The 26,491-nt window shown below is 37.3% G+C and overlaps 1 protein-coding gene across 6 annotated transcripts in view; it reads left to right on the top strand.

The window, feature by feature from the left end:
• Positions 1 to 26,491, top strand: part of PRKN (parkin RBR E3 ubiquitin protein ligase) — a 1,299,935-nt gene that overhangs the window by 159,453 nt on the left and 1,113,991 nt on the right. For 4 of the 6 annotated variants that reach the window (XM_063096533.1, XM_063096531.1, XM_063096532.1 and 1 more), the window contains exon 2: positions 4,257 to 4,326. The exons of the other annotated variants lie outside the window; for them this stretch is intronic. In XM_063096533.1, coding sequence (XP_062952603.1) covers positions 4,272 to 4,326 — 55 coding nt within the window. In that variant the 5' untranslated portion in view covers positions 4,257 to 4,271. The remainder of the gene's footprint in view (positions 1 to 4,256; positions 4,327 to 26,491) is intronic. 6 annotated transcript variants of the gene reach the window in all.

Raw genomic sequence — 26,491 nt, 5'->3', positions numbered from 1 at the left:
GTGTGGGCCAATGGTGCCAGGTGCAGGTATAATAATAGTATTAGGCTGGGTTCGTTGAAGTAGGACAGGGTCTAAAATATTTAAAGCAATGCATAATTCTCTCTTCCTCTTCTTAATAATGAGGAAGATTTTGAGGAAGGTTCTTTTATTTTGCTGAGCTGACTGGCTGACTGGGAAGGAGAGAAATTTAGAACAACAAACCTTAGAAAATTTTAAGAGAAGAGAAGCTACCTTGGTTGGGGATTGGGCTGGGGAAAGGAGATTCCTAAGGAGATAGCAGAGGCAGAAGTAGTGTTACCAAGACCGCAGAGGTCTGTTTGCTCACTGCTCAATAGCCAGTAATCTAGAGACAATAGTTGGTGTAAGGAAAGGTAGCCTTTAATCAGGAAGCTGGCAGCCGGGGAAATGGACTTATGTCTCAAAGACCATCTCCGCCTCTTCCAGGTTTGCAAAAGCGTTTTATAGTGGTCTGTGGTGGAAAGTTGATTCATGGTGACCAAGCGGGGACATGCAAACATGCTTGAGTGTTTCAGATAATCTTCAAGGAACTTCCCAGGTGGGAGCTGAACAGTGTCATACTTCGTTCTCCATGGGCTTGGTTCCTGATATTCTCAAATAAAGATCATGTTAGTAAGCTAGTAGAGAATGTCCATCTGGGTTAGTAATTTTCTCTAATTATTTGTGTACAATGTGAGAGCAAGAGTCATTGTGTTCTGGCCACTAGCTGCAAGCTATGTGGCTTGGGTTACAGGAGAAAACAAGTTTTTAAATTCAAAGATTTAACAAAATGGAGTCACTTCTGTTCAGGCTGTTACAGTAGGGCCTCGGAGAAGGGAGGAAAGATACGAGCAGCTGCTGTGATGGGTGGAACTGGGCGGAAGCGGGTAGCATTTCCTGCTGGTGACTATACTGGCCAAAGGTGCTAAGATGAGCCTAGAAGTCTTGGATTATCCAAGTGGCCTTTCCTGACCATCCCATGTAATCGTCCCATTGTACTGTTTGCTTAATGTGTCAATCAGTGCTTTTGTTTCTAGTCCTAGCTTGGCATTTTAAAGGACACAGAAAAACCAGAGTTTTCCTAGCGGAAGAAAATTGGGATACTGTGTTGTTTGGAAATTGTTTGTGATCTGAGGGACTTCAGACTGAAGTGAAAAAGTTTAATTTAGAGAAGGAAAGACCAGGGGCCACCATCTGACTGAACCAACTGTGTTCAGTTATTTGTGGCCTTGTCACCTGGAAGGAGCAGTCCATTTTCTCAGCTCAGAAGCAGTCCTGATAGAGGCAGCCATCGGGTCAGTAAGAAGAACAGCCTGAGGCACTCGCGGTGTCCACCAGTGGGTCGGGGCACCTGGTAGGGCAGTGAGCTCATCACCACAGATGCCCAAGCAGGACCTAGATGACCCTCTGCCAAGGAGTTGGGGGAGTGCTCTGTGCATGGGGAGGAGGGTTTAGGTGGGTATCAGGGTTCACTTCCCAGTCCATAGGAAAGAAACTCATGTCTGTGCTACGTGCTGTCTGCCCCATCTCACTTAAATTTCTGACAGGCATGGCATCCCTTTTCGTGAGTGGAGCTGCCGAGGCTCAGGCATGTTAAGTCACTTGCTGCTGATTGGTCCAATAAAGATTTGATTGCAGATCTGTTTCACTCCAAAGCTCTTGCACCTCATTCCATTATACTATCTCAGAGAATTAACTACATCGCAATATTAAACCGTCATGTTGAGATCCCATATGTTAAATATAATAGACCTCATAGGGCTAATGGAGGATTAAAATAATATAGAGAGGAAGCACCTGATACCAGTGGTTTTTATTACTACAATATTTAATACCTGTCTAAACAGTAAAGGACTAGTGGCGAAGTACTAATATCCTAAAAAGCACTGACTGGACTGAAAATATTTAGGATCCCATTGGACTAATTCTTCGCACCTGTGATGTACCTGTTATCTGGACTCCCTTAGCTTCCATACCCTGGGAACTTGGGTACCTGTAAAATGGTATAACTTCAGCAGTCAGCTAATGTTTGATGTGACCCTCACTTTAAAAAACTTGCCACACACACCAGCATGTGTGTTAGCAAGCCCCAAGGGCACAGGACTCATTAGTTAAATCATCACCAGGGTGGTCATAGGATTGTCAGGAGTCATGGATTCATGTCAATACTCAGGGATTCTGGAGAACTGTGTTTCTCAGAGTGGTCTTTGGGACCCTGTCAGCTGAACTGCCTGGGAACTAAAAAATGTAAATTCCTTGGCCTCAAACCTATAGAATTAGAAGGCCTCTGATTGAGAGGCCTGAGAATTTTCATTTAAGAGTCACCCTAGGTGATAGTTTTTTGCTTCTACTTTGGGAAACCCCCAGAGACTTCCACCCTATAGCAGATTCACATCTACAACCTAAGTATAAACCCTTGCAGAGCCCCAGCCCACCCCTCACTGTCTTCCTGGCTGGCCTCTTTGCTGCTCCTCAGACAGGGCAGATGCTCCTGCAGCTCCATGCCCTTACCTGCGCCCTCCCCGCTGCGGACTGCTCTTCCCCAGACACCTGCATGGCTTCTAGCTCACCTCTTCTAGCTCTTCCCTGAAATGTTGCCTTCTCCTGAGGCCTTCCCGGACCACCCTGTATGAAATGGGTGCACTTTCCTCCCAACCCACCCTCCCTTCTCTGCTTGCTATTGTTTTCTCGATGGTGTTTACTGCTGTCTTACAGACTGTATAGTTTATTCACCATGCTGTCTGTCTCCCTACACGAGGGCAAAAAATTTTTGCTATTTAGTTCATTGCTGTACTGCCCGAGCTCAGGGCGACCTCTGGCACCTGGCAGGTACTCAGTACATGAAAGCGTTAAGGGAGTAGCACAGAAGAGACTTCTCCACGGCCCAGAGGGTTTGTGAGATTGGCTTCGGAGATTTCTGAAGACCTCTTTTGATTCTGATCCTACACTCCCCGTTTATGTTGGACTGTAATTTGTATCTATTATGTCATTAAAAATGGTAAAAAGTTTAGACACATACATATCAATGACTTTAGAGATTGTACTCTATACAGTGTGAATGATATGTGACAGATACATCCAGAATTTCTAGGATCTTTACTTCTATTTTTAATTTTAAGATTTTATTACTATTTTTTACTAATGTGATTTGTTATTAAGTCACCGGCTAACTGGCTTTGGTAATTTTGAATTTTTAATGCAATATCTTATCCATATAAATAATACATAGAGATAGGTAAAATATTGTGTTTATTTTTATTTCTAAAATTAGTTAAGTATCAGTTAGTAATCTCTTATAATATTAGCCTGAGGAAACTAGACTTGAGTTATCTTGTTTTAGCTTTTGATAGCTTTTCCAGGATTGTATCCTGCCTACCTGTATTATTGGGATTATAATGAACATTAATGGTGTCCTAGAATTTATGTAAATTCTCTACAAAAAAGTTTTTTGAGAAACAACTCTTTAGATCAGTGGGAAATTAGGGTAGTAGTATTTCTCGTATTTTATTTTAATTTACGTCTTTTGCATACGTTCTTTATAATCTCTCACTGTTTAATTTGAGAGCCCACTAATCACCATTAGATTTTGCACAGCTGCAAAGGTCAGTGATAGCAACCCAGTATTTTCTCCACATAGGTGTTAACAGGGATTTTCTTGTTATTGGAGGACTGTCAGAATCTAATTCACAAGCAATTAAGCTGTGATTCAGGTGGTCTGCTTTTTTAGCAGATATTTATCAGTAAGTCTGATATTTAATGTGTTTCCACGAGGCTTCTGGAATCTGAGTGTAAAACAAAGGAATTTGTTGGTATTTAGGTTTTCTATGATATAAATCCTCCAACTGCTGCTGCTGATCTCTTAGTATTTTTTCCTTTAGACAGTGAAGCTATAGGTGCAGTAGAAAAGAAATGACTAGGAGAATGTAAAATGGAAATCAGTCTTGACATAAGAAAAACGGAAGGCAAACCAGCAGATAAGTGACATGAACAATTGTGAAATATCATTGGACAGCTTTTCCAAATACTAATTTACCCATGTGTCTCATTTTCCAGAGGAGAATTACAGAATCCTAATTTTCCTGTGAGAAATGTTTTTCTCCAGAAATAAAGATACAAGTGTTATTTTAAAATCTCCTCTATATCCATTGTTGTTAATTAAAAAAAAAAAAAAATCTTACATATAGAAAGACTCAATATTTTGCAGCTCTGGCTAAAGCTGCACTTTTAAGTAATTGGCCATTGTGCTAATATGTCCCCAGGTTTGCATTTCACTGATGCTCCTGTTTAGAATGAAGCCAATCCATCTTCACGTCTGCTCCCGGCCCCGCGGTAAGTGACCTGGCAGGCCGCCACTCTGAGGCCCAGATGGTAATCACTTGGAGGATGTCCTGCCTCTAATTTGACTGACAGGACAAGCCCTGTTTTAAAATCACCGTCATGTGCTTTTTATCCGTAGATAACACCCATGTTAGTGGGCAAGTGTGCTCTGAAATAGACAGCTCTGTCTTTTCAGTGTGCCTACTCCCCACCGAGGACAGCGACTAACAAACAATCAGCGCTTCATCTGATTCTAAAGGCCCCTCCTGCTGGGGACAGTGCTTGTTGAAATCCAATGTAGTTTTTTTTTTTTTTTCTTTTTCACTTCCTTGCAAGAGAGCCTTGTGCATCCTCCACAGGCCGGTTGATCTCAAGTTAAATAGGCTGGCTTCCCACACCTTGTCATTCCCTTTTAGATTTTGTCTAGACTGAATACTTCCAGCTGTAAGAAAATACAAAAACAGACTGGATAGTACTGACTACTGGATGGATTTCTACATCATGTAGCACACCACACTTTACGCCACTTTTTTTCATCGAGACATGTAATTTTAGTTTGATATATAATGATGGTTTTTAGGTTGTATTGGCCTTACATATTTAGATATTTCTAGTTTTGGATTCTGAAATTATATTTTGCTCTTACTCAGTGAACTCTTATGAAAGAGACATATTCAGTTGTGAAGATGATTGTATTTATAGTAATATCTAAAGGTATCATAGTAGCTGTCCATTGGGTGTTTGGGGATAATATAGTTTGAGAATCCACAGATGTGGACATAACCAAGTAAGAAAGACGAGCCCTGGAATAAATCACACAATGATCCCTGATGACTTGTTTTTGTACCTATCACCTAAGTATTCCCTATTAAAGCGTTCCACATATGTGTAAATGACAAGTGCCATAGGAAAAGTGCAGTGGACATGGAGATGGATATTGCTGGTGAAGAGAAGAGGAGAAAGGAAAGATACAGCATGAACAGGAGGTTGATGGAGAAATAAGGATGGGAAAAGGTTGGGGGGATTTATTGATTTCAAGCATTCTGTCCTATTCCAGGAAGGATTCTATTTGCCTGGAATACAGGGTCCCAGAAAGCAGGAAAATGGAAATAAAGTTACAAAGATAAGGAGATCCCTAATGGTAGGGGGGTCTTTAAACAGCCAAGGATGTGAACTTCAGCAGGTGGCACTGGGACAGATATGATTACACCTGCACCGTAGAGAGGTTGTCCAGGCTGCAGGGTGGGCGATTGTTGGGAGATGTTCAAGATCATGCTATGTGAGAGGATTTGTAAGGAGGAAACATAGAAAGTGTCACATAGGTGAAACTGAAACCCTGAGAATAGAAATGGGGAAATGTGGTGATATTTATAGGAAACTTTGGGGTCTACTGAATGAGGAGTTAGTGAGATGTCAGGTTATATTCTGTAGGCATTTGGGAAATATGGGATCAGAATAGGCTGCAAGAGAAACTAGAGAAAGAAATTTTCATGTATTGATTAGCTACCGTGTATCAGATATTTTGCTATTTAATAGTTTTGAAAGCTCCCCAGATGAATCTAATGTGCAGCCAAGGTTGGAAACTGCTGTAACCAAATCCTTCTGTGTTAGATCAGTCAATTGGTGTTTGAAGTTAGGCTCCTGAAACTTCTCTACGAGGTTTATGAGAATGTTCTCAAAGTAAACTTTAAAAGGTGATAAAATATCAAATATAACTGATAGAAAACTCAAAAATAACATGCAATTTCATTGGTCATCAGCCGTAAATTTTTTAAACTTTGTGTGAGTGTATGTATGTATTTATACATACAGGCATATATATATGTATTACATATACTTTGGAGAAAAAAGAATCAACCCATCTTTGCACATTTTGTTATATTTTAGCTTTTTCTACAGCAACTTTGGGATGCTATAATTAAATGTAGGTTTCAAAAAATGTGTTTACTTATGATTCTTGAAGAATTCTTGAAGTTCTTTAAAACAAAAACTCATGACACTCCACAATGAATGACTATATCTTTACCCTGTGTAGTCATCGACTGCAAGGAGAGAATGTTGTGACTTTTCTTTGAATTAGTTAACATTTTTCAGTAAAAAAAAAAAAGTGTTATCTTACATATGAAAATTGAAGTTCTAGAAACGTTAAGTCGTATTTCAATGATTTTACATCACCTTGAAAGCCTCTAAGTCACACCCGTTCTGACCATATGCCTAAAGAACATGAAGACTTCTGGAAGAGCCAACCCCAAACTAACCTCTGATTGTCGTGGACCAAGCAGAGTGTAGAGCTGGCCCTGAGTTTTTCTGCTTAGGCAGCAGAGAACTTCACCATCAAGGAAACACACTGACAACAGGCCTAGGCATGCCAGAGTTTGCCAGCACTGCAGCAGGCAGAGCCAAGTGAGCAGGCGGATTCAGGACAAGGCCACATGGAGGATCCCTAGAACCACTTGAAGGACATGCAGCAATTAACTTCACCTTTTACACTAAGTTCCATCTACTGTTTTTATTAAAAAAAAAAAAAAAAAAAATTGACCTTAGTGCGTAACTCAGAGCTAAAATGACAGCAGGAACCAAAGGAACTGTGGAAAAATTGGGAAGTAGAAAAGTGCACTGGGCTGTGCAGAATAATTCCATAGTCACAAACAAAGGATGTTTTGTTTTGGACATTTAGAACAGAAAATAATGCTTTCTCTTTGTCCTTTTTATGCATCTAAATACACAGATTTTCAACATGATAGTGAAGACATTGCTAAATGATGTACAGTATACACACATTTTATAGTAGTGACTATGGTCCTTCAGTAAAGTGACATGACTAGAGACAAACTGAGACCATTTTATCATTGTGCAGGAGAATCAGGGCACTTTAGTTTGGTCTCAAGTTGTAAGCAGAAAGCTTTGGAAACAGTCCTACTACCATCTTCATGGAGCAGTCAGATACTGTACTTATCATTGGTATATCTTGCTATATTCTTGATGTTTAAATAAGGTACTTAAATTGTGGGAGAGAGAAGTTTAGGAGATAGTTTTCAATAGATCAGAACAGCACATTCCAGCCCCAGGCCAGATTTTATTTTTGATTCTGGAGTGCTAAAGAAATATTATTTATGAATATAGATTATTGCATATTTCAAGTAGAAAGCTGAGAATTCTTTGATTATATGTACAAAGGAATTTCAAAAAGCTTGTGGAAAAAATGGAATTAAAAGATAATATGAATCTTTCCATTAACTTTTTGAAGACCCCTTGTTTGTGTGTGTGTGAGTATATAGAGACATATAATGAGCTTGTGCATGATCAGATCATCTGTCTTTCTTTTTTTATGTTTTCTTTCAATGTATGTATTATTTTTTTAATTATTATTTTAACTTCTCAATATACATTGTAGTTTAATATCATGACCCTTTACTCGTTCCCCGCTCCCAAGATCATTTGTCTTTCTGAGTGTGCATTTCCTATATGGTGTGTGTGTGTGTGTGTGTGTGTGTGTGTGTATGTGTGTGTGTATGTGTGTGTAATGGAGGTGGACATTGGTAAAAAATATTAAGTATAATTTAGGAGCCAGGTACTCTAAAAGTTATCTGAAATACAAAGTGAGAACTGTCTATCAAGGCACACCAGGGGCAGATGGGGAGACTGGATCCTGAAGGAATGTCCAAACCCACTGGGATTGGTAGTCTAGTCATTCCCTTTGGAAAACAGGAACACAGCCAACTCCAACTGGCACTAGTATAAAGACACTGTGGAGACTCTGGACTTCCCTTTATCCCAGCACCTGTTATGAACTTTTTCTCATACACCAGGGAATGTAAACTGGGGGAAGGGAGGATAGTAATTGGATAAGGAGTGTCCTTAGGTAGGGATGCTTCCCCACTGATTGCTTAGCAGATGGCTTGAAGGAAATTAAGACTGTAGCTCAAGGCAGAGTAACTAGTAACTGGCAGGAACCTTCTCTATCTTCAGTTGGGAGTCTGAGAAATGACACACGTAGGACACCCACTCACAGACACAGTTTGCATGGCTAGTCTCCACCTGCCTCTGTGGGGGGACTCGCGCAGTATAAGGAGCAGGTCTGGTAGTAACACGTTTAGCCAGGAAATGGCTTGGGAAATGGGCAACTTGAGTGCAATTATCCAAGGCTGGAGAGAATGTACATTTAGGAAATGTGCGTTTAATAAAGTAGACTAAATTTACTTTGGCTGATTTAATTACTCTCTATTCTAAAATTTTAAAATAACTTGTCAGTGTATATTGAATAACTACTGTGTGCTAAACCAACCAACCAAGAAACAAACAAAAAAGCAAATAAACTTCAAGGAGTATGCAATCTAACGAAGAAGATGAAACTTGTCATCAAGTGATTCCATTGCAAAGCCCCATGTCAAGCTGTAAAAGAATTGCCATAAAAGAAGCACAACATGATTTGGATGTACAAAGAAGGAAAGAAAAAAAAAAAAAAAGAATTTCCCAGTGGAATTATGAAATCATGAATTACAGCAGATGGAGTCCTGAGAGATGGAGGCAGAGGTACCAGCAGGAATAAGGTTGCAGAAATGGAAAAACGTGAAGTGCAAGAATAATCTATATATTAAGAATATAGCTGTTGGGGTAGAGGAAAGCAGAAACCTGCTATGGTAAGTTGGGGAATAATCACATAAAGTCTTAAATATCAAGTTAAGAAATCTGCCTTTTTTATTCAGTAGGCAACTCCTTGGTTGTTTTGTTTTGAACACCTCAAGTAGTCAAAAGTATGGGCAGAGGATATATGACTGACATCAGGGATTTTATGATAAGGATTCATTTGAGAGCATGATTATATAATTTCTAGTGTCTTGTCTCTGGAATTCTACTCTTTTTATTGTGGTCAATTCTGATAACTTACCTCACGATTTTGCCTTGGCTCTTTTAGTCACTATAACTGTTAGTAGGTAATGCTCCTTAATAGTAGTAATAACTTAGTACTTAAATTTTATCACTTATCATCTTGATTAGTTTATTAGTGTATTAATTAGTTAGTTGATGTCCATGCATCCCACCGTACTTGGTATTCTTACATGACAAGAACACATTTTGTAGTTTTTTTTTTTTTTTTTAATTTTTTGGTGGCTGGCCAGTATGGGGATCCAAACCCTTGACTTTGATTTTATCACACCACACTCTAACCAATTGAGCTAAACAGCCAGCCCCTAAGGATGGCTCAACAGACACAAATCTATAAATGTGATAAATCACACCAACAGAAGAAAGGAAAAAACAAAACAAAACATAATGATTGTTTCAATAGATGCAGAAAAAGCATTTGATAAGATCCAGAGCTGCTTCATGATGAAAACACTCAACAAATTAGGTATAGGAGGAATGCACCTCAACACAATAAAGGCCCTATATGACAAACCCACAGCTAATATCATACTGAACGGACAAAAATTGGAGGCTTTTCCTCTAAACTCTGGAACAAGACAAGGATGCCCACTTTCCTCACCTTTGTTAACGTAGTACTAAAAGTTCTAGCCAGTGCAGTGAAGCAAGAGAAAGCAATAAAGGCCATTCAAATCAGGAAGGAGGAAGTCAGACTATCTCTATTTGCAGATGACATGATCCTATACACAGAAAACCCTAAAGCCTCCACCAAAAAATTACTAGAATAAATTAATTCAGTAAAGTGTCAGGATATGAAATCAACACACAAAAGTCAATAGCCTCCCTATCTGCCAACAATGAAATATTTGAAGAAGAAATCAAGAAAGTAATCCCATTTACAATAGCTACTGAAAAAATGAAATATCTAGGAATGAATTTAACCAACAAAGTGGAAGATCTCTACAGTAAAAACTATAAAATATTGGTGAAAAAAATGAAGAGGATACAAATAAATGGAAAGGTATTCCATGTTCATGGGTCAGAAGAATTAACATTATCAAAATGTCGATATTACCCCAAGCAATGTATACATTCCATCCAATCCCTGTCAAAACACCAATGATATTCTTCACAGAAATAGAAAAAATGATCTTAAAGTTTGTATGGAACCACAAAATACTCCATACGGTGAAAGCAATTTTGAACAAAAAGAACAAAGTTGGATGCATCACACTTCCTAACCTCAAAATGTGCTTATAAAATAAGCATATATAAATATGCTTCAAAATAAAGATATAGTAACTAAAACAGCATGGTACTGGCATAAAAAAACAGACAAATTGACCAGTGGAATAAAATGGAAAGCCCCAAAATAAATCCACTCACAGCCAACTGATTTTTGACAAGGTTGCCAAAACAATGGCGATGGGGAAAGGACAGCCTTTTAAAAAAATGATGCTGGGAAAACGAGATATCCACATGCAGAAGACTGAAACTAGACTCCTCTCTGTCACCATACACAAAAAACAACTCAAAATGGATCAAAGACCCAAATTTAAGACCCGAAACTGAAAGTGCTAGAAGAAAACAAGGAAAGTGCTACACAAAGTGGGAGAGGGCAGTGCTTTTTTGAGTGAGACCACAAAGAAATGGGCAACTAAAGCAAAAATACGTGAGTGGAAGTACATCAAACTAAAAAGCTTCTGCACAGCAAGGGACACTGTCAAAGTGAAGAGACAACCTAAAGAATGGGAGAAGGTGTTTGCCAGCCACACACATCAGACCAGGGGCTAATATCCAGAATATATAAAGAACTTAAATGACTCAACAGCAAAAACAGGAATATCCCAATTACAAAATTGGCAAAAGACCTGAACAGATATTTCTCGAAAGAAGACATACAAATGGCCAACAGGCACATGAAAAAAAAATGCTCAGTAATCACTAATCTTCAGAGAAGTGCAGATTAAAACCATGATGAGGTATCTTACCCCAGTTAGGAAGACTATTATCAACAAGACAAAAAATAAATGGTGGTGAGGATGCAGAGAAAAAGGAACTCTCCTACATTGCTGGTGGGAGTGTGAATTTGTACAGTCATGGTGGAAAATGGTATGGAGGTTCCTGAGAGAATTAAAAAGGGATCTACCCTATGACCCCACTCTCTCACTACTGGGTATATACCCAAAGGAAATGAAATCAGTATGTCAGAAAGACCCCTGCACTCCCATGTTCAGTGCAGCACTATTCACAATAGTCAAGAGATGGAAGCAACCTAAATGTCCATCAGTGGATGAATGGATTAAAAAAACCCTGTAGTACATATACACAAAGGAATATTACCTAGTTATTTTTTTAAAAATGATATCTTATCATTTGCAGCAACATGGATGGAGCTAGAAACCATCATGTTAACTGAAGTAAGTCAGACACAAAATACTGCATGATGTCACTCATATGTGGAATCTAAAAAAAAAAAAAAGTGGGTCTCATAGACGTGGAGAGTAGAATAATGGTTACTAGAGACCAGGGGGATGGGGCAGGGAGGAGGAAAAGTGGTAGAATACTGGGTACAAAACTATGCTATCTGCCATAAGTGAGTCATTGTGCAGTACATGCATGCATTGAAACAGCACACTGTATCCCACAAATATGTACAAGTAACAAGTAAATGTTAAAATATTTTGAATTAAAAAGAAAAGCAAAAAACAAAACAAAACACATTTTATTCATCTTTCTATCCCTACTGCCTAGCAAGGAAGGAAAAAGAAAACAAAAATAAAACTGCATCATATACTGTCAAGTATTTTAGATACATTATTTTATTACTCCTCCTCCTTACCTCTTTTTACAAAATAGGAAATAGGTACTCAGAGAAACAAAGTATGGTAGTGCTTCAAAAAGTTCATGGTAGATTAATATTAGCATTTAATTTTATTTTTCCATGAACTTTTTGAAGCATCCTCATATTTTGTGCAAGATCATTGAGTTAGTCAAGTGTAGAATCAGAATTTAAATCCAGTCTGTTTTGACTTATACTCTTTTTAATGCATCATATCACCTCTATCGAAGATAGTTAACCAATGCTTACTTATTTATTGAATGAATGAATGGATGCACAAATAAATTGTAAAATGTATTTACTTTAAAACTCACTCATCCAAAGAACAATAGGGCTGTAACTGGATAAAAGGAGAATGTCCAGTCTTGAGAGACTGCCCTGCCCTGCCATGTTGCTGCTGCTTACAGTAATGAACAGGAATTAGCTAAGCTGATATGAGAATTTGGAAGCCACCAGACTGTTCCTACATTTTATCAACATTATAAATATGAATCGCATGATTGCACCTAAGTACCTAGAGCCAGAATATATAGTTTAGGTTGTCAGTGATTGGGAGCTGACATTGCCAAGACGTTATTGCATCTTTTCTGCTTTATTAGAGAAGACTTGGAATGAGGATTTCCAATTCTTGCTTCTGGAAACAGTATAGAATGCTGGCTACTGAGTTTACAGTGCTCCCTGGGGAGAGAAACACAGTTTTTCGGTTAAGTCCACAGTAGAAAGGGGTAGCTCTTTCCTTTGTTTCTTGTATAAGATGCCATACTGCATTTTAATTCTGGTGCAGATAAGATATCTTTGCTAAATGCAGTCTCTGTTCTGAATCCAGATTTATACTGACCTTTTGTGTGGAAGAGATAGTGTATTATCTTTCATCACAAGTAGTTTGCATTTCTTGTTAATTCTGAGCAAGTCGATTGACTCAACACTAGCAGGGGGCAGAGTACCTACCACAGAGCGGGTGAGGTGCTAGGACACAGAGATTCAGATAACATCAGCGCTCTCGAGGACACCTCACTCCAGTGAGCGTTAGGTCAGACATCATAAGGACTCAGAAAAATATCAAACTTGAGCACAGAGAAGATACCACCCAAGGCACTCTGCATGATGGTGGGTTGGAGCAAAGAGAAAACCAGTCCCCCCTCCCCACCCCGTCAGGCCCTGGGGGATGTGCAAGTGACATGCATTGTGACATGTACGCTCACCTCTGTGAGGTGACAGCTATGCCTGTGTGCGTGCATGTATCACAGTTGCGTGTTCTCACCAATAGCAGTGAAGATGTCTGTGGAAAGCCAGGTTACTATTTTTATATTTCTATAAAAACAGCTATTGGGAGTCCTGGGATGTACTTGGGTTTGTGCTATGAAGGTTCAGTTAGGGATTGTAGCCTTTATGTTACCTCTAGGAAGAAAGAAGTTGGGGGAACAGACCTCAACAGAAATATGCATCAGGGGAACTTGTCCAGTTTGGGTAAATAAGGGAAATATATTTTGTTGTAGGCCAAAGTGAAAATGTGGTGAAGGATGTTACGAGTTTTCAAACACTGTGGTCAAAAAGTAAATGTAGCAAGTGTTTATTACACACTTTTGTATTTATTTTTCTTTAAATTTTAGGATGTGAATCTTTGTACTTTGAATATAGAACACACACCCCATTAAAAATGCTAATAACAACAACATTCACGTGTAATTTGTACGACCCTTGAAAACACTTTTCTCATTGCATTCCCACAGCAGCCCTAAGTGGGAGATGAGGCAGAGTATTTTCTTCCTTTCACAGATGGGGAAACTGAGGCTGGAGATTTATATATTCATCCAAGGACAGTGCTAATAAGTGATGTACTTTGGGCTTCACCCTCAAACTTCTGACTCCAAATTATTTGTCTTTTCCATTAGGCCACACTGTTTTATGGCAGTCTATATAATATCAGTATGGCTTTGACTAGTATCTATGAATGAAGCTTCAGTTCTTTGAATCCAGCCGGTTTGTCTCCCAGCCTGACCTGAGTATCCCTTGCCTGCAGGAAGTTCTCACCCAGCCATTCCTCAGGCTGAGCAAATGAAGATAACTCTCCACCCCTCTCTACTCCCATTTCCGAGCAAACCTGCTCTTCTTGCTCTGTTTCTATTTTGGTGTTTATGTCATTATTTTACAAATTTTAAGAAACTCACAGAATGAATTCACAGAATTATCTTTGTAATTTTCCAATGTAATATTAGTGTTCTGCTTTTTTGTGTGTGGCGGGGAGGGGAGATTTGGGGAGTGTAGAGAAGAAAATTAGAATATTTAGAATATATATCCATGCTTTTTTAGTTCCCTTTGAGTATAAGATATTTTAAATTGTAGCTATTGAACAAAGTAATATTTCCATACATTCATTCCCAACTACTAATTTTATTTTCATCAAGTCAGAATGAAACAGATCAGTATAAATGTATAACTAAAAAAGCTGTGTGTGGTTATATTAACTCTCTTTTAGGTTATTTTTCTCCCTTAGGTTATCACCTCTTTACATAAAAACATTGAAATTTAACTAGTAATTGTTGTAGTTTGTTTTCTGTTGCTAAAACAGAATACCTGAGGCTGGGTAATTTATTAAAAAAAAAAAAAAATTGTTTCTTACAGTTTGGAGACTGAGAAGTCCAAGGTCACGGGGCTGGTGAGGGCTTCATGCAGCATTTCTAACATGGCAGAGGATGTCCCATGTGAGAGAGCAAGAGCATGTCATCTCAGGTCTCTCTTCTGAGGAAGCCACCAGTCCCATCAAGGGGGCCTCATGCTGACGACTTTATCTATTCCTAATTACCTCCCAAAGGCTCCTCCTCTAATTAACATATGAATTTGGGTATTAAATTTCCAACACATGAAATTTGGGGACACATTCAAACCACAGCAGTAATGTCTTGGCTTACAAACATCATATTTTCTGTTACTTGCTATCATTTGCATAATACATTAAATTAACACCAAAAATTAACTTTTTAAGCTAACCTTCAAGGAGAAATTAAATTATTGTGTGAATAGAATCTTCTAGGCTATTTACGTCTTTGCTTGGTCTAATGACTACTTTCTGTAAATTGTGAACCTATTATTTATATTTCTTCCTTCCTGATCTGTGCTTTCATTATAACTGGTCTTGAGTCCCGCCTTGTACTTCCTGTTTGGATTAATTGAGTAAATATTAAATTCAGTCAGTTGTTTGTGAAGACTGAGCTACCTTTTTGGGCAGTGCCGCTGAGATTGGTGTGGGAGAAGGAGCACAATTTGAACCTAGCAGAATAGGCCGTTGTCACTTGTTATGAGGCCATGTGCAGGTGGCTTAAATGTAATGTCTAATTCTGCCTCCCAGGGTGGTTGCGAGATTAAAGGGAGGGAATGTGGACCCGACCAGAAGCATGTCCGGGGGATATGTTGCCTTCCTCATTATCCCCTCCCCTCCTTTTAAAAATTCAACACACATAGACTTTGTCTACATACACAAAGCCTGGTGCTTTGTTAAATTTAGTCTTTATGAGCTGATAGCAGATTAGTTCTTTGAGTTGATAAGTTATAACCAGTCACAGTGAGGAGACTGGTTTTACCTTTATACATAGCCTCATTATTCTTCATCTTAGGACTTGTTTTGATTAAAGGAACTAGAAACCGATATACAGATAGTTTTAGTTTAATAATTCTTGTTAATTTCATTTACCAAAGAACCAGAAATTTATATTTCTAGTACAGTCATTTTCACTTAGATAAATTTTTATTCAACTTTTGTAATTATTTTATTTTGTGAAAAAATCACCTGTTGTACTTATTTTGAGTTTTTCTGTTTGTGAAAATGACTTCTGCAAACCTTCCAAGACTGAGCATTGTAAAAATTTAAATTGCCTATTTAGCTCTATTATATACTTACTATAACTATGCATCCTTCTTGTCAATCTTTCTCTGAGCTGTGAGATACTCAGCTACCTTTTTATCCCATTTTCAGATCAGAAATTGTGCTCAGCATTGCTAGAAACTGTGCCCTTTGGATCTAAGCTAAAGTTCCCAGGGAGAGACCAATCACCCCATCTACATATATGTCACTCATTCCACCTACCTTCAGTGAAACAGAGAACACACCTCCAATGTATGGAATCGTGAACCTTATTGTGTAGAGAAAATCTTGTTTATTTGTGTTTTGTGCTTTGTTTTATATTTTTTTGTTTTATTTTGTTGTCTTCCTGGAGAAAGCTTTTAAGCCCCAACAGGTAATTCCCCTGGTACTTGATGGTCTACACACAGTTTCATTTTGTTGTGTCATACTTGGGGAATGACCAATCTTTCAATGTGCCTGAAAGGGCAAACCTAGGAATTACGAGCTACATGCCATTCATCAACAGGGTACACTTTGATGTACTTTTTATTGCTTAAGTCAACAGATCTGAAAATCTAATCTTCCATAAGTGTGTTTCCTGAGTGGTACTTAATTCTCCAGAGCTTTCTCTTTCTTTGTTTTTCTCTTCTCTGTCTTTAGGCCTGTTATTCTCTTACACAGCATTTTTTTTTTTTTCCATCTTGCTGTACTTTACCAGGCTGTCGGTCAGATTTTTATTGCTTTGGACCAGAGGTCTCAGCTCCAGTTAAATCCACAAACCTGGGGTACTTATATGTTTGGTATATTTTTAAGCCTTTGATTGATTTCTAAAACTTTTTTTATACTTCTGATACCAAGTATTTTGCAGTTCTTATAACTCATTTACATTTAATTATTTTATGTTGACTCCCATAGTTTAATTGCTTAATCAGAGTGTTAAAATAACTTAAAAATAAATAGTAAATCATATGTTTTACAGTTTAGTAAATTTCACTTATTACATGTCATTTGACTATCACCACAACATTGCAGGGAAGATTCTTTTTTTTTTTTTTTTTTAATTTATTATTATACCATGTAAACTGTGACCCCTTATGATTTACTCCCTAACACCCCATCCTCTTCCCCCTTTCCCAACTCTGGTGTCCTCACTACTTTTTTGTTCTCTACTTTTAAGAGTTCAAGGAATTATTGTAATTGTAGCATCTTTCTTTTTTTTTTTTTTTAGCTTCCACTTATGAGTGAAGACATATGGTATTTTTCTTAATATGTTTGGCTTATTCCACTTAACATGATTTTCTCTAAGTTCATCCATGTTGCTATGAATGGCAGAATTTCATTTCTTGTTATGGCAGAGGAGTATTCCATTGTGTATAATACCATATTTTCCTTATCCAGTCTTTCATCAATGGACATTTAGGTTGTTTCCAACTCTTAACTATTATCAATAGAGCTGCGATAAACATGAGAGTGCAGGTATCCCTTCTCCATGGTGATTTCCGTTCCTTTGGGTGTATGCCCAGCAGTGGGTTTGTGGGCAGTTCTATCTGTAGTTGTTTGAGGAACCACCGTGCTGTTTTTAATAACAGCTGTACTAGTTTATAGTCCCACCAACAGTATTGGAAGGTTCCCCTATCTCCACATCCTCGTCAGCATTTGTATTTTGTCTTTTTGATACTGGACAGTCTAACTGGCATGAGATGATATCTCAATGTGGTTTTGATTTGCAGTTCCCTGATGCTTAGTGATTTTGAGCATTTTTCATGTTTGTTGGCCATCGGTACATCTTCATTTGAAAAGTGACTATTCAGCTCCTTTGCCCATTTTTTAATTGGGTTGCTTATTTTTTTAATGTTAAGTTGTTTGAGTTCCTTTTATATTCTGTATATTAATCCCTTGTCAGATGCATAGTCATCAAATATTTTCTCCCATTGAGTAGGTTGTCTTTTTACTTTGTTAACTGTTTCTTTTGTTGTGAAGAAGCTTTTTAGTTTGATATAATCCTAATTGTTTATTTTTCCTTTTGTTGCCTGTGATTTTGGGGTCTTGTTCGTAAAGTCTTTGCCCAGTCCTGCTTCCTGAAGAGTTTTCCCTATGTTTTCTTTTAGTAGTTTTATAGTTTCAGGTCTTATGTATAAGTCTTTAATCCATTTTGAGTTGATTTTGGTATATGGCAATAGGTACAGGTCTAGATTCAACCTTCTACATATGGATGTCCATTTTGCCAGCACCCCTTATGAAGAGGCAGTCCTCTCCATAATGTATGTTCTTGTTGCCCTTGTCAAATTTCACTTCACTGTAAGTATGTGGGTTGACTTCTGGGTTCTCTATTCTGTTCCATTGGTCTGAGTGTCTGTTATTATGCCAGTACCATGCTGTTTTGGTTACTATAGCTTTGTAGTATAATTTGAAGTCAGGCAATGTAATGCCTCCTGCTTTATTTTTATTTGCTTAGGATTGCTTTGGCTATTTGGGGTCTTTTGTTGTTTCATATGAATGTTAGAATTGTTTTTCCCTTTTTTGGGGAAGAATGACATTGGTATTTTGATAGGATTGCATTGAATCTGTAGATCGCTTTGGGTGGTATGAACATTTTTGCAATGTTGATTCTTCCATCCAGCAGCATGGAATGTCTTTCCATCTTTTGTGTCCTCTTTAATTTCTTTCAGTACTGATTTGTAGTTCTCATTGTGGAGATCTTTTATCTCCTTGCTTGAATTGATTCCTAGGTATTTTATTTTTTTGGTCACTATTGTAAATGGGCTTGATTTCTTGATTTCTTTTTATTTTAGTTTGTTGTTGGAGTATTACAAAACTTACAATTTTTGCACGTTGATTTCATATCCTGAAACTTTACTGAAATCATTTTTCAATTCTGAGAGTGTTTTGGTAGAGTCATTAGGTTTTTCTGTGTATAGAATCATGTTATCTACAAACAGGGAAATTTGATTTCATCTTTTCTAATCTTTATGCCCTTTATTTCTTTTTCTTGCCTGATTGTTCTGGCTAGTACTTCCAATACTGTGTTAAATAAGAGTGGTGAGAGTGGACATGCTTGTCTTGTTCCTGTTCTTAAGGGAAAAGCTTTCAACTTTTCCCCATTCAAGATGGTGTTGGTGGGGTTTGTTGTATATGGCTTTTATTGTGTTAAGCTACTTTTTTTCTACACCTAATTTGCTGAGAGTCTTTATCGTGAAGGGATGTTGAATTTTGTCATGTGCTTTTTCCACATCTATTGAGATAATCATAGGTTCTTGTCCTTGATTTTGTTGATCTGGTACATCACATTGACTTGCTTATGTTGAACCATTGAGCCATCCTTGCATCCTTGAATGAATCCCACTTGATCATGATGTATAATTTTTTTGATGTGTTGCTGTATTCTGATTGCTAATATTTTGCTAAGGATTTTTGCATGTATGTTCATCAGAGATGTTGGCCTGCAGTTTTTTTTGTTGTTGTACCTTTGTCTCATTTTGGTATCATGCTGACACTGGCCTCATAGAATGAGTTTGGAAGAATGGACTCTGTTTCAATTTTTTGGAATAGTTTGAAGAGAATTGGTATTAATTCCTCTTTAGAGTTCTGATAGAATTCAGCAGTAAAGCCATCAGGTCCTGGGCTTTTCTTTGTTGGGAGACTGCTGATTACTGCTTCATTCTCCTTACTTGTTATTGGTCTGTTCAGGTTTTCTGTGTCTTCTTTGTTCAGTCTTGGTAGTATGCATGTGTCCAAAAATTTATCTATTTCCTTCAGGTTTTCAGATGTTTTGGCATATAGTTGTTTATAATAGTCTCTGATGATTCTTTGTATTTCTGTGGTATCAGTTGTAATGTCTCCTTTTTCATTTCTAATTTTTGTTATTTGGGTCTTCTCTATTCTTTTTAGTTATACACAAACTAATGGCTTGTGTGTTTTGTTTATCTTCTCTAAAATTTTTGTTTCATTATCTTTTGTATCATTTTTGAGATCTCTATTTCATTTAATTCTGCTCTGATCTTAATTATTTCTTTCTGTCTCCTAACTTTGGGATTGGATTATTCTTGTTTGGTTTCTTGTTTGGTGTTCTTTGAGGTGTAGCATTAGGTTGTTTATTTATTTGAGATCTTTTTATCCTTTTGATGTAAGCATTTATTACAATAAACTTCCTTCTTAGTACTGCTTTTGCAGTATCCCACAGGCTATGTTATGCTGTGTCCTTATTTGTTAGTTTCAAGAAAATTTTTGATTTCCTGTTTAATTCCTTCTTTGATCCATACCATAGGTTGTTTAGGAGCATGTTGTTTAATTTCCATGTGTTTGTATAGTTTCCTGAGTTTTGCTTGTTATTGATTTCTAGTTTCAATCCATTGTGGTCTGAAAAAGATACTTGAAATGATTTCAGTTTTTTCAAATTTCTTGAGACTTGATTTGTGACCTAAAATGTGGTCTATCTTGGAGAATGTTCCATGTGCTTATGAGAAGAATGTATATTCTGTGATTGTTGGATGAAATGTTCTGTAGAACTGCCAGGTCCAGTTGATGTGAAAGGTAGTTTAAATCCTGTCTTTCTCTGTTAATTTGTTGCCTGAATGATCTGTTTAGTGCTGACAGATGTGTGTTCCGATCCCCTGCTATTACTATATTTGGGGGGTCTGTCCTTTTCTTTAGGCCTAATAGTGTTTGCTTTATGTATCTGGATGCTCCAGTGTTCGCTGCATATATATTTATGATTGTTATGCCTTTTTGCTGGATAGATCCCTTTATCATTGCATAGTGGCCTTCTTTGTTTCTTTTCTTTCTTTTTTTTTTTTTTTTGGTTTTTGGTTTAAAGTCTATTTTATCTGATATGAGAATAGCTACTCCTGCTCGTTTTTGATTTCCATTTGTGTGGTGTATCTTTTCCATCCCTTCACTATTAGTCTGTGTGTCTGTGTGTGTCTTTACAGGTGAGGTGAGTCTTTTGAAGACATTATATAGTTATGCCTAGCTTTTTAATTCAATCAGTCAGTCTGTGTCTTTTGAGTGGGGAATTTAATACATTTATATACAGGGTTGTTATTTTAAAATATTGTCTTATTCCTGGAATTTTATAGATTTTCATTTGGATGTTTTAAATATCTTTTGTTCCTTTCTTCCCTTTTTATTGTTTCTTTGATATATATTTTTTTTATTTGGTGGTAAGATTTAGTTTCTTTCCTCTTTCTCATATGCAGTTTTGTTCTACCATTGTGTTTTGTTCTTTCTTGTGCATCCATGGTATTGATCATTGTTTTGGGGGTTCAAGGTGAAGGATTCCCTTAAGGATTTCTTACAGGGCTGGTCATGTGGTGGTGGAGTCCCATGGTTTTTGTTTGTCTGGAAAATACATTATTTTACTCTCACTTCTGAAGGATAAACTTGCCTGGCATAGTATTCTTGGTTGGCAGTTTTTTGTTTTTCTTTTTGGTATTCTGAATACATCGTCCCATTTTCTTCTGGCTATAGAATTTCTGTTGAGAAGTCTACTGTTAGTCTGATAGGGACTCCCTTACATGTGACTTGAGAAAAGCAGCTTTTTTCTTGCTGCTTTTAAGATCCTCTCTTTGTCTTTGAGTTTTGCCAGTGGTCTCTAATGTGTCTAGGATAGGATCTTTTTGGACTGAATTTGTGCAGGGTCTTTGAAACTCCTGGATCTGAAGGTTTGTGTCTCTCCCTGTACTAGGGAAGTTTCCCCTTATTATTTCATTGAGTATGTTTTCTGTGCCTTTTCCTTTCTCCTCCTCTTCTGGAATACCCATGATTTGTATGTTTGCTTGAGGTTGTTTGCTAACTAACTTGCTTACATTTTCTTCATTTTTTAAAAAAAATCTTCTTTCCTTTTTTTTTTTTTTTAAGATATTAATCTCTGTAAATTTCCTTCTTCATATTCTGGATTTTTTTTTTTTCTCATTTCATTATGTTGTCTGGCTGAGTCTTCTCATATTTCATTGAGTTTCCTTAAGATCTTTGCTCAGAATTCTTTTTCAGTCATTTCAAGGGTTTCCTGGTCTGTAGGGTCTGGTATTTGAGAAGTACTGTATTCTTTTGGTGTTGTCATATTTTCTTGGATTTTTATATTTCTAGTATCTCTACATTGATGTCTGGTTGTCTGGTAGAGCAGTTGCTTCTTCTATTACTCTGGAGTGGGTTTTGAGGAGAGAGACTTCCTCTTCTTTTTCTGGTCTCTGCTGGTGACTCTTCTTGTGTCAATGCAGTTAAGTGTCTGGTGGGTCTGCTATATGGTGGCTGTGGCTACTGCTGTGGCAACAAGCCAATTTTGCAGCAGCTGTTGCTGTGGCGGAGGCTGTGTAGGGCCAATTGTACAGAATTGGTGTTTTTAACATGCCCTTAGGTGGAGGTTGCTGCCCTTGACTTCTGCCTAGGATTCTGGGTGTGCTTGCTCCTCTCCTTGCCTGCTCCTGGGTAGTGGGGGCTGTCCTCAGCTCCTGCCTAGGACCTTGGGCATGCTTGCTCCTTTGGGAAGATTCATTCATCCATTTGTTCCACAGATGTTTGCTAAGCACTTACTACATGCCAGACACTATTCTAGATCCTGATAACATAGAAGTGAACAAAATTGACCAACATATCTGATATTTGGAGGTTGCAGTCAGGTAAGGAAGGAAGAAAATAAGCAGGCAAAATAAGTTAAAGGTATAGCGTATTGATGATAAGTTCTAATGAGAAACATAAGGCAAAACCAGGGACTGGAAACCTGGGAGTGAGATGGGGTCGGGTTCCGATTTTAGATAAGGTCAGGCTTCTCTGAGCATGTGGTGTTTGGATAAGGCCTGACCTCTGTGAGGTAGTAAGCTATGCAGCCATCGTGGGGCCAAGCATTTAAGGAAGAGGGAAGAGCAGGTGCAGAGGCCCTCTGGTGTGGAGTGAGCCAGTGGGGGTGGAGGGCAAGGCCGAAGAGCAGGGAGGCCAGTGTGTATGTGTCTGGGGTGAAGTGAGCTAAAGGGACAAAAGCTGGTAATGATGAAAAAAAAAAAAAAAAAAAAAAAGTGGATCAGAGTGGTTATGGCTGAGGTACTCTCCTGGTGTCATACAGCTAGTAAGTAGCAGAGCCAGGACTAAACAGCACATGGAGACCAGGCTTGGGTCAGGTCTTCTGACTCAGGTTTGGTCCTCACTCTAAGTAGCTGATATTTTATTTCTCACTTTGCTCATCTTCTCATCTTTAGAGAGTGGTAAGGCACCTTTGTTTCTGGAATTGTCTGAGGAAATGCCAATTAATTTTATTTTAACCTCCATTCTGCCTCCATTTGATGAATAAGTGATATTGCAAATGGAAAAGGCAAGGGCCAGCATCCATCACATATGTCTGTGATTTAAGTCTTATTACATAACCTTGGGATAGTTTGGAACATGAGAATTCTTTAGAGGACATGAAAAACTTCATATATTGATTATACTGTCCACTTATAGAGAATTTGTTCTACTAAAAATTTGGAAAGAAGTTTTTGATACAGTATCAAAAAAGGATGAATGTTGTTTTTTGGTTGCAAACTCGCCTCAAGCTAGTTAGTCTTCCTAAGCTAGCCCTATAAGTCACCCCAGTTCCACAGTTTAGATGCTTGCAAATGAATTGTGTGTAGCTAAGACAATGCATCAGTTGTTTCTGACTGAAAAGAATCCACATGAAAGTGAAAGTAGCTGAAGAGAAGAGAATTATTGATGAATATGCCCTAAAGTAAATTGCTCTTCTCCAAGCCAAGGTCCAGACATTATATTTTGTAGAATTCACAGACTGTTCTTTTCATGACGGGTCACTCTTAACCTTTGAACAGTATTGTTACACAAGACTATTACCAAAGTCGGAGTTATTGATAATCTGAAATAATTCTAAGGCCAATAAATAAATAATTCTTGTCTAAATAACAAGAATACCTCTCTCACTCTCTCTCTCTGTCATACATACAAAGACATTTATTAAAAGTATATTTTTCACATACTTGTTGAATATTTATTGAATATGGTCTTCCAGAAACATGATTGTAGCATGAAACAAGTGCGTTAAAAATATCCGGGGTTACAATTTAACTCCTAGGTAGAGAATCTAACTTTAGAACTAAAAGAGAATATGTAATCCACTAATCATGTGTCTTTAGGGCTTTACATGCATTTTTGTTTTTCATTTATCCTTGAAAGAACTATGGGGTATGTTTAATCTTAACTTGCCCATTTTACAGCTCAAGTATAACTAGGGCACAAAAGGTTAAGTTACTTCTCCAAGTTCACCTATCCACCATCAGAGCCAATATTCTATAATTTCCTTTGGAATACTACTGTTAGAGCCCATTTTACACTAATACTATCCTTACTCGTCCCTTTTTATTATTCTTACAGTTTTTAATCTTTTAGGGTTTTTGTTGTTGTTGTTGTTGTTTGGTTGTTGTTGTTTTACCCCATAAACAAATCTGTTGCAATATCTAGTGGATTTTTTCCTTTCCTGGTTTCTTCCATATTATTTTTGCTTGCCATGGCTTCCATTAAAACCTTCAGCTCCTCACACCTAAATATGGAAACAACAAGCCACTAACTCATTTCCTCGTCCCTGGTCTCTCCCACCTCCCACACTGCTGTGATTTCTCACTGCCTTGCCTGAACCACCATCAGTCTTCAAGAGTCATTCCTAATTTGATGAACTTCAAATTGCTCTTCTGATAACTTTCTAAGCACTCCACTGAGATAGTAACAACAGAAATAGAAGGAAACAGAGTTGAACCATACGTAGAGTTTAGCAGCTTCTCGGATGTAGCTGTATCAGAGTAAAGCATTAGCAGTGACTCAAGAGTCAACAGAGGAGTAAGGAAGCTGCAGTGAGAGAGAGAGAATTGGACCTGTTAGCTGGAAAGGTCAAGGCTGAAGGGTAAATCATGTACACTTTTCAAGGCTATAGGACCCAACAGAAGTGCCTTCTTTTTGGTTTCTGTTTTGTTTTGTTTTGGGGTTCTGTTTTTAGTCATAATAGTGTGTAAACACCGATGATTTTATGCTGCTCAGATGATCTGATTGGCAGTATTACTGGAGAAAGGAACACTTTTTGTGTAACAGGTGCAGTATACCTGGTTAGTTGTTAGAAAGATTTTAGAACCTGGGAGAAAAACGCCAACTATGCTGATAGGCGTGACTCACCTGTTCACTCTTGGGTAAGCCATTGACCTGCCCCAGTCATTGTGTTTCAACTGCCCATTAAGGGAGCTGATTGAAACAGGTGGCTTTGAGCAAAACTTGCTCACTTAACTAGAAACAATTTACCAAGGGGAAAAAAAAGCTAAATACTCTTTTTAATCTACTGTATTGTGGTAATATAGACTAATAGTCATCACTGGGCTTACTGTTTATTAATATCAAAAATAAAATTGTAATTGATCAAACAAGCATTAATATTCTAGCACTAAATAATTCTCAAGCACAAACTGTCAGATTGAGGATAATAAACGTTAATTTGAGACTTCAAATAAAAGTTAAACATCTTTATAAGTAATCCCACTAAATGTTTCTTATAAACTTACAGTTTGGTACTCCATTTCACTAAACATCCTATGATTTGAAAAAAAATTAATACTGACTCAAAACAAGTTAAAATTATGTTCATGCCTACCTGCGTCTAATATTTATGATCAATTCCCTGAAATTTTCTTAATATTTTATTAAGTAAGTTGTGATTTTTTTTCTTTGAACCATATTATGTTTTATATTTAAACCATATTCCTTAAACTGAAAGTATTTGGTTGACAAACATATAGATACATACTATAAAAACATATAATATACATGTTATATGTATATACACCTGTAATATACCTATAATGTAAATATATAAAATTACTATATGAGGTTTTGTGTGAGTGGGTGGGTGTGGATTAGAAATATGTTTTTTGCAAAAAAGTGAGTTTTAACATCTTATGTCTGAGAACTGGTTATAATACATTTAAGTTCTGTTAGTTTTCCTTCTAAAGACCAAAATGGATATAATCATGAAGAATATACATTTAAATTTTCACTGCAGTTGAATAAACCATGGTGAAATATTTAAGGTTATCCAGAGGGAGAAAATTACTCTTTAGTTTACAGACAATTAAATTTAAATGTAGCCATAACTTAGAAGGATAAATTTGAACCATCCATCCTTTGCTCTGCTAGCTAGAGTTTGCCCTCTTATGTTGGTAATTCTTTGCAAAGAAGAGAGGATTTCATGTGCTTATTTATAGTTTTGGAAAATGTGATGAGTTTAATGATGTATTTTTCCTTGTGAAATGCATGTAGATAGAAATGGAAATAATGAATAGAAGATGTGAGTGATAGTGACAAGTCTGATTGAAATGACAGTGAGAGCACAAAAATGAAATCAATTTTCTATTCAAATTATTACAGCAGCTTTCACTAAACTCCTTTCTTAAATAGAGCTGGATATTGCAAACTGGAAAAAAAAAATTATTAATCATGGATTTGCCCTAGATTTTTCTATATTAATCTAGCGTGACTGTTTATATTCAAGCTGCAAATAGTAGTTTGCTAGGTGTTGTATTCAGAAGTTAAGAGCAATTTAGATTAAGGATGTTTAAAGCTCATTTGTAAAATGCTCATACTCTTTGAGCTGTTTTAAAAAGATGTACTTAGCT

The sequence above is a fragment of the Cynocephalus volans genome, chromosome 5 (assembly GCF_027409185.1).
Source record: "Cynocephalus volans isolate mCynVol1 chromosome 5, mCynVol1.pri, whole genome shotgun sequence".
Lineage (NCBI taxonomy): Eukaryota > Metazoa > Chordata > Mammalia > Dermoptera > Cynocephalidae > Cynocephalus > Cynocephalus volans.
This window is presented reverse-complemented; position numbering and strand designations above follow the sequence as displayed.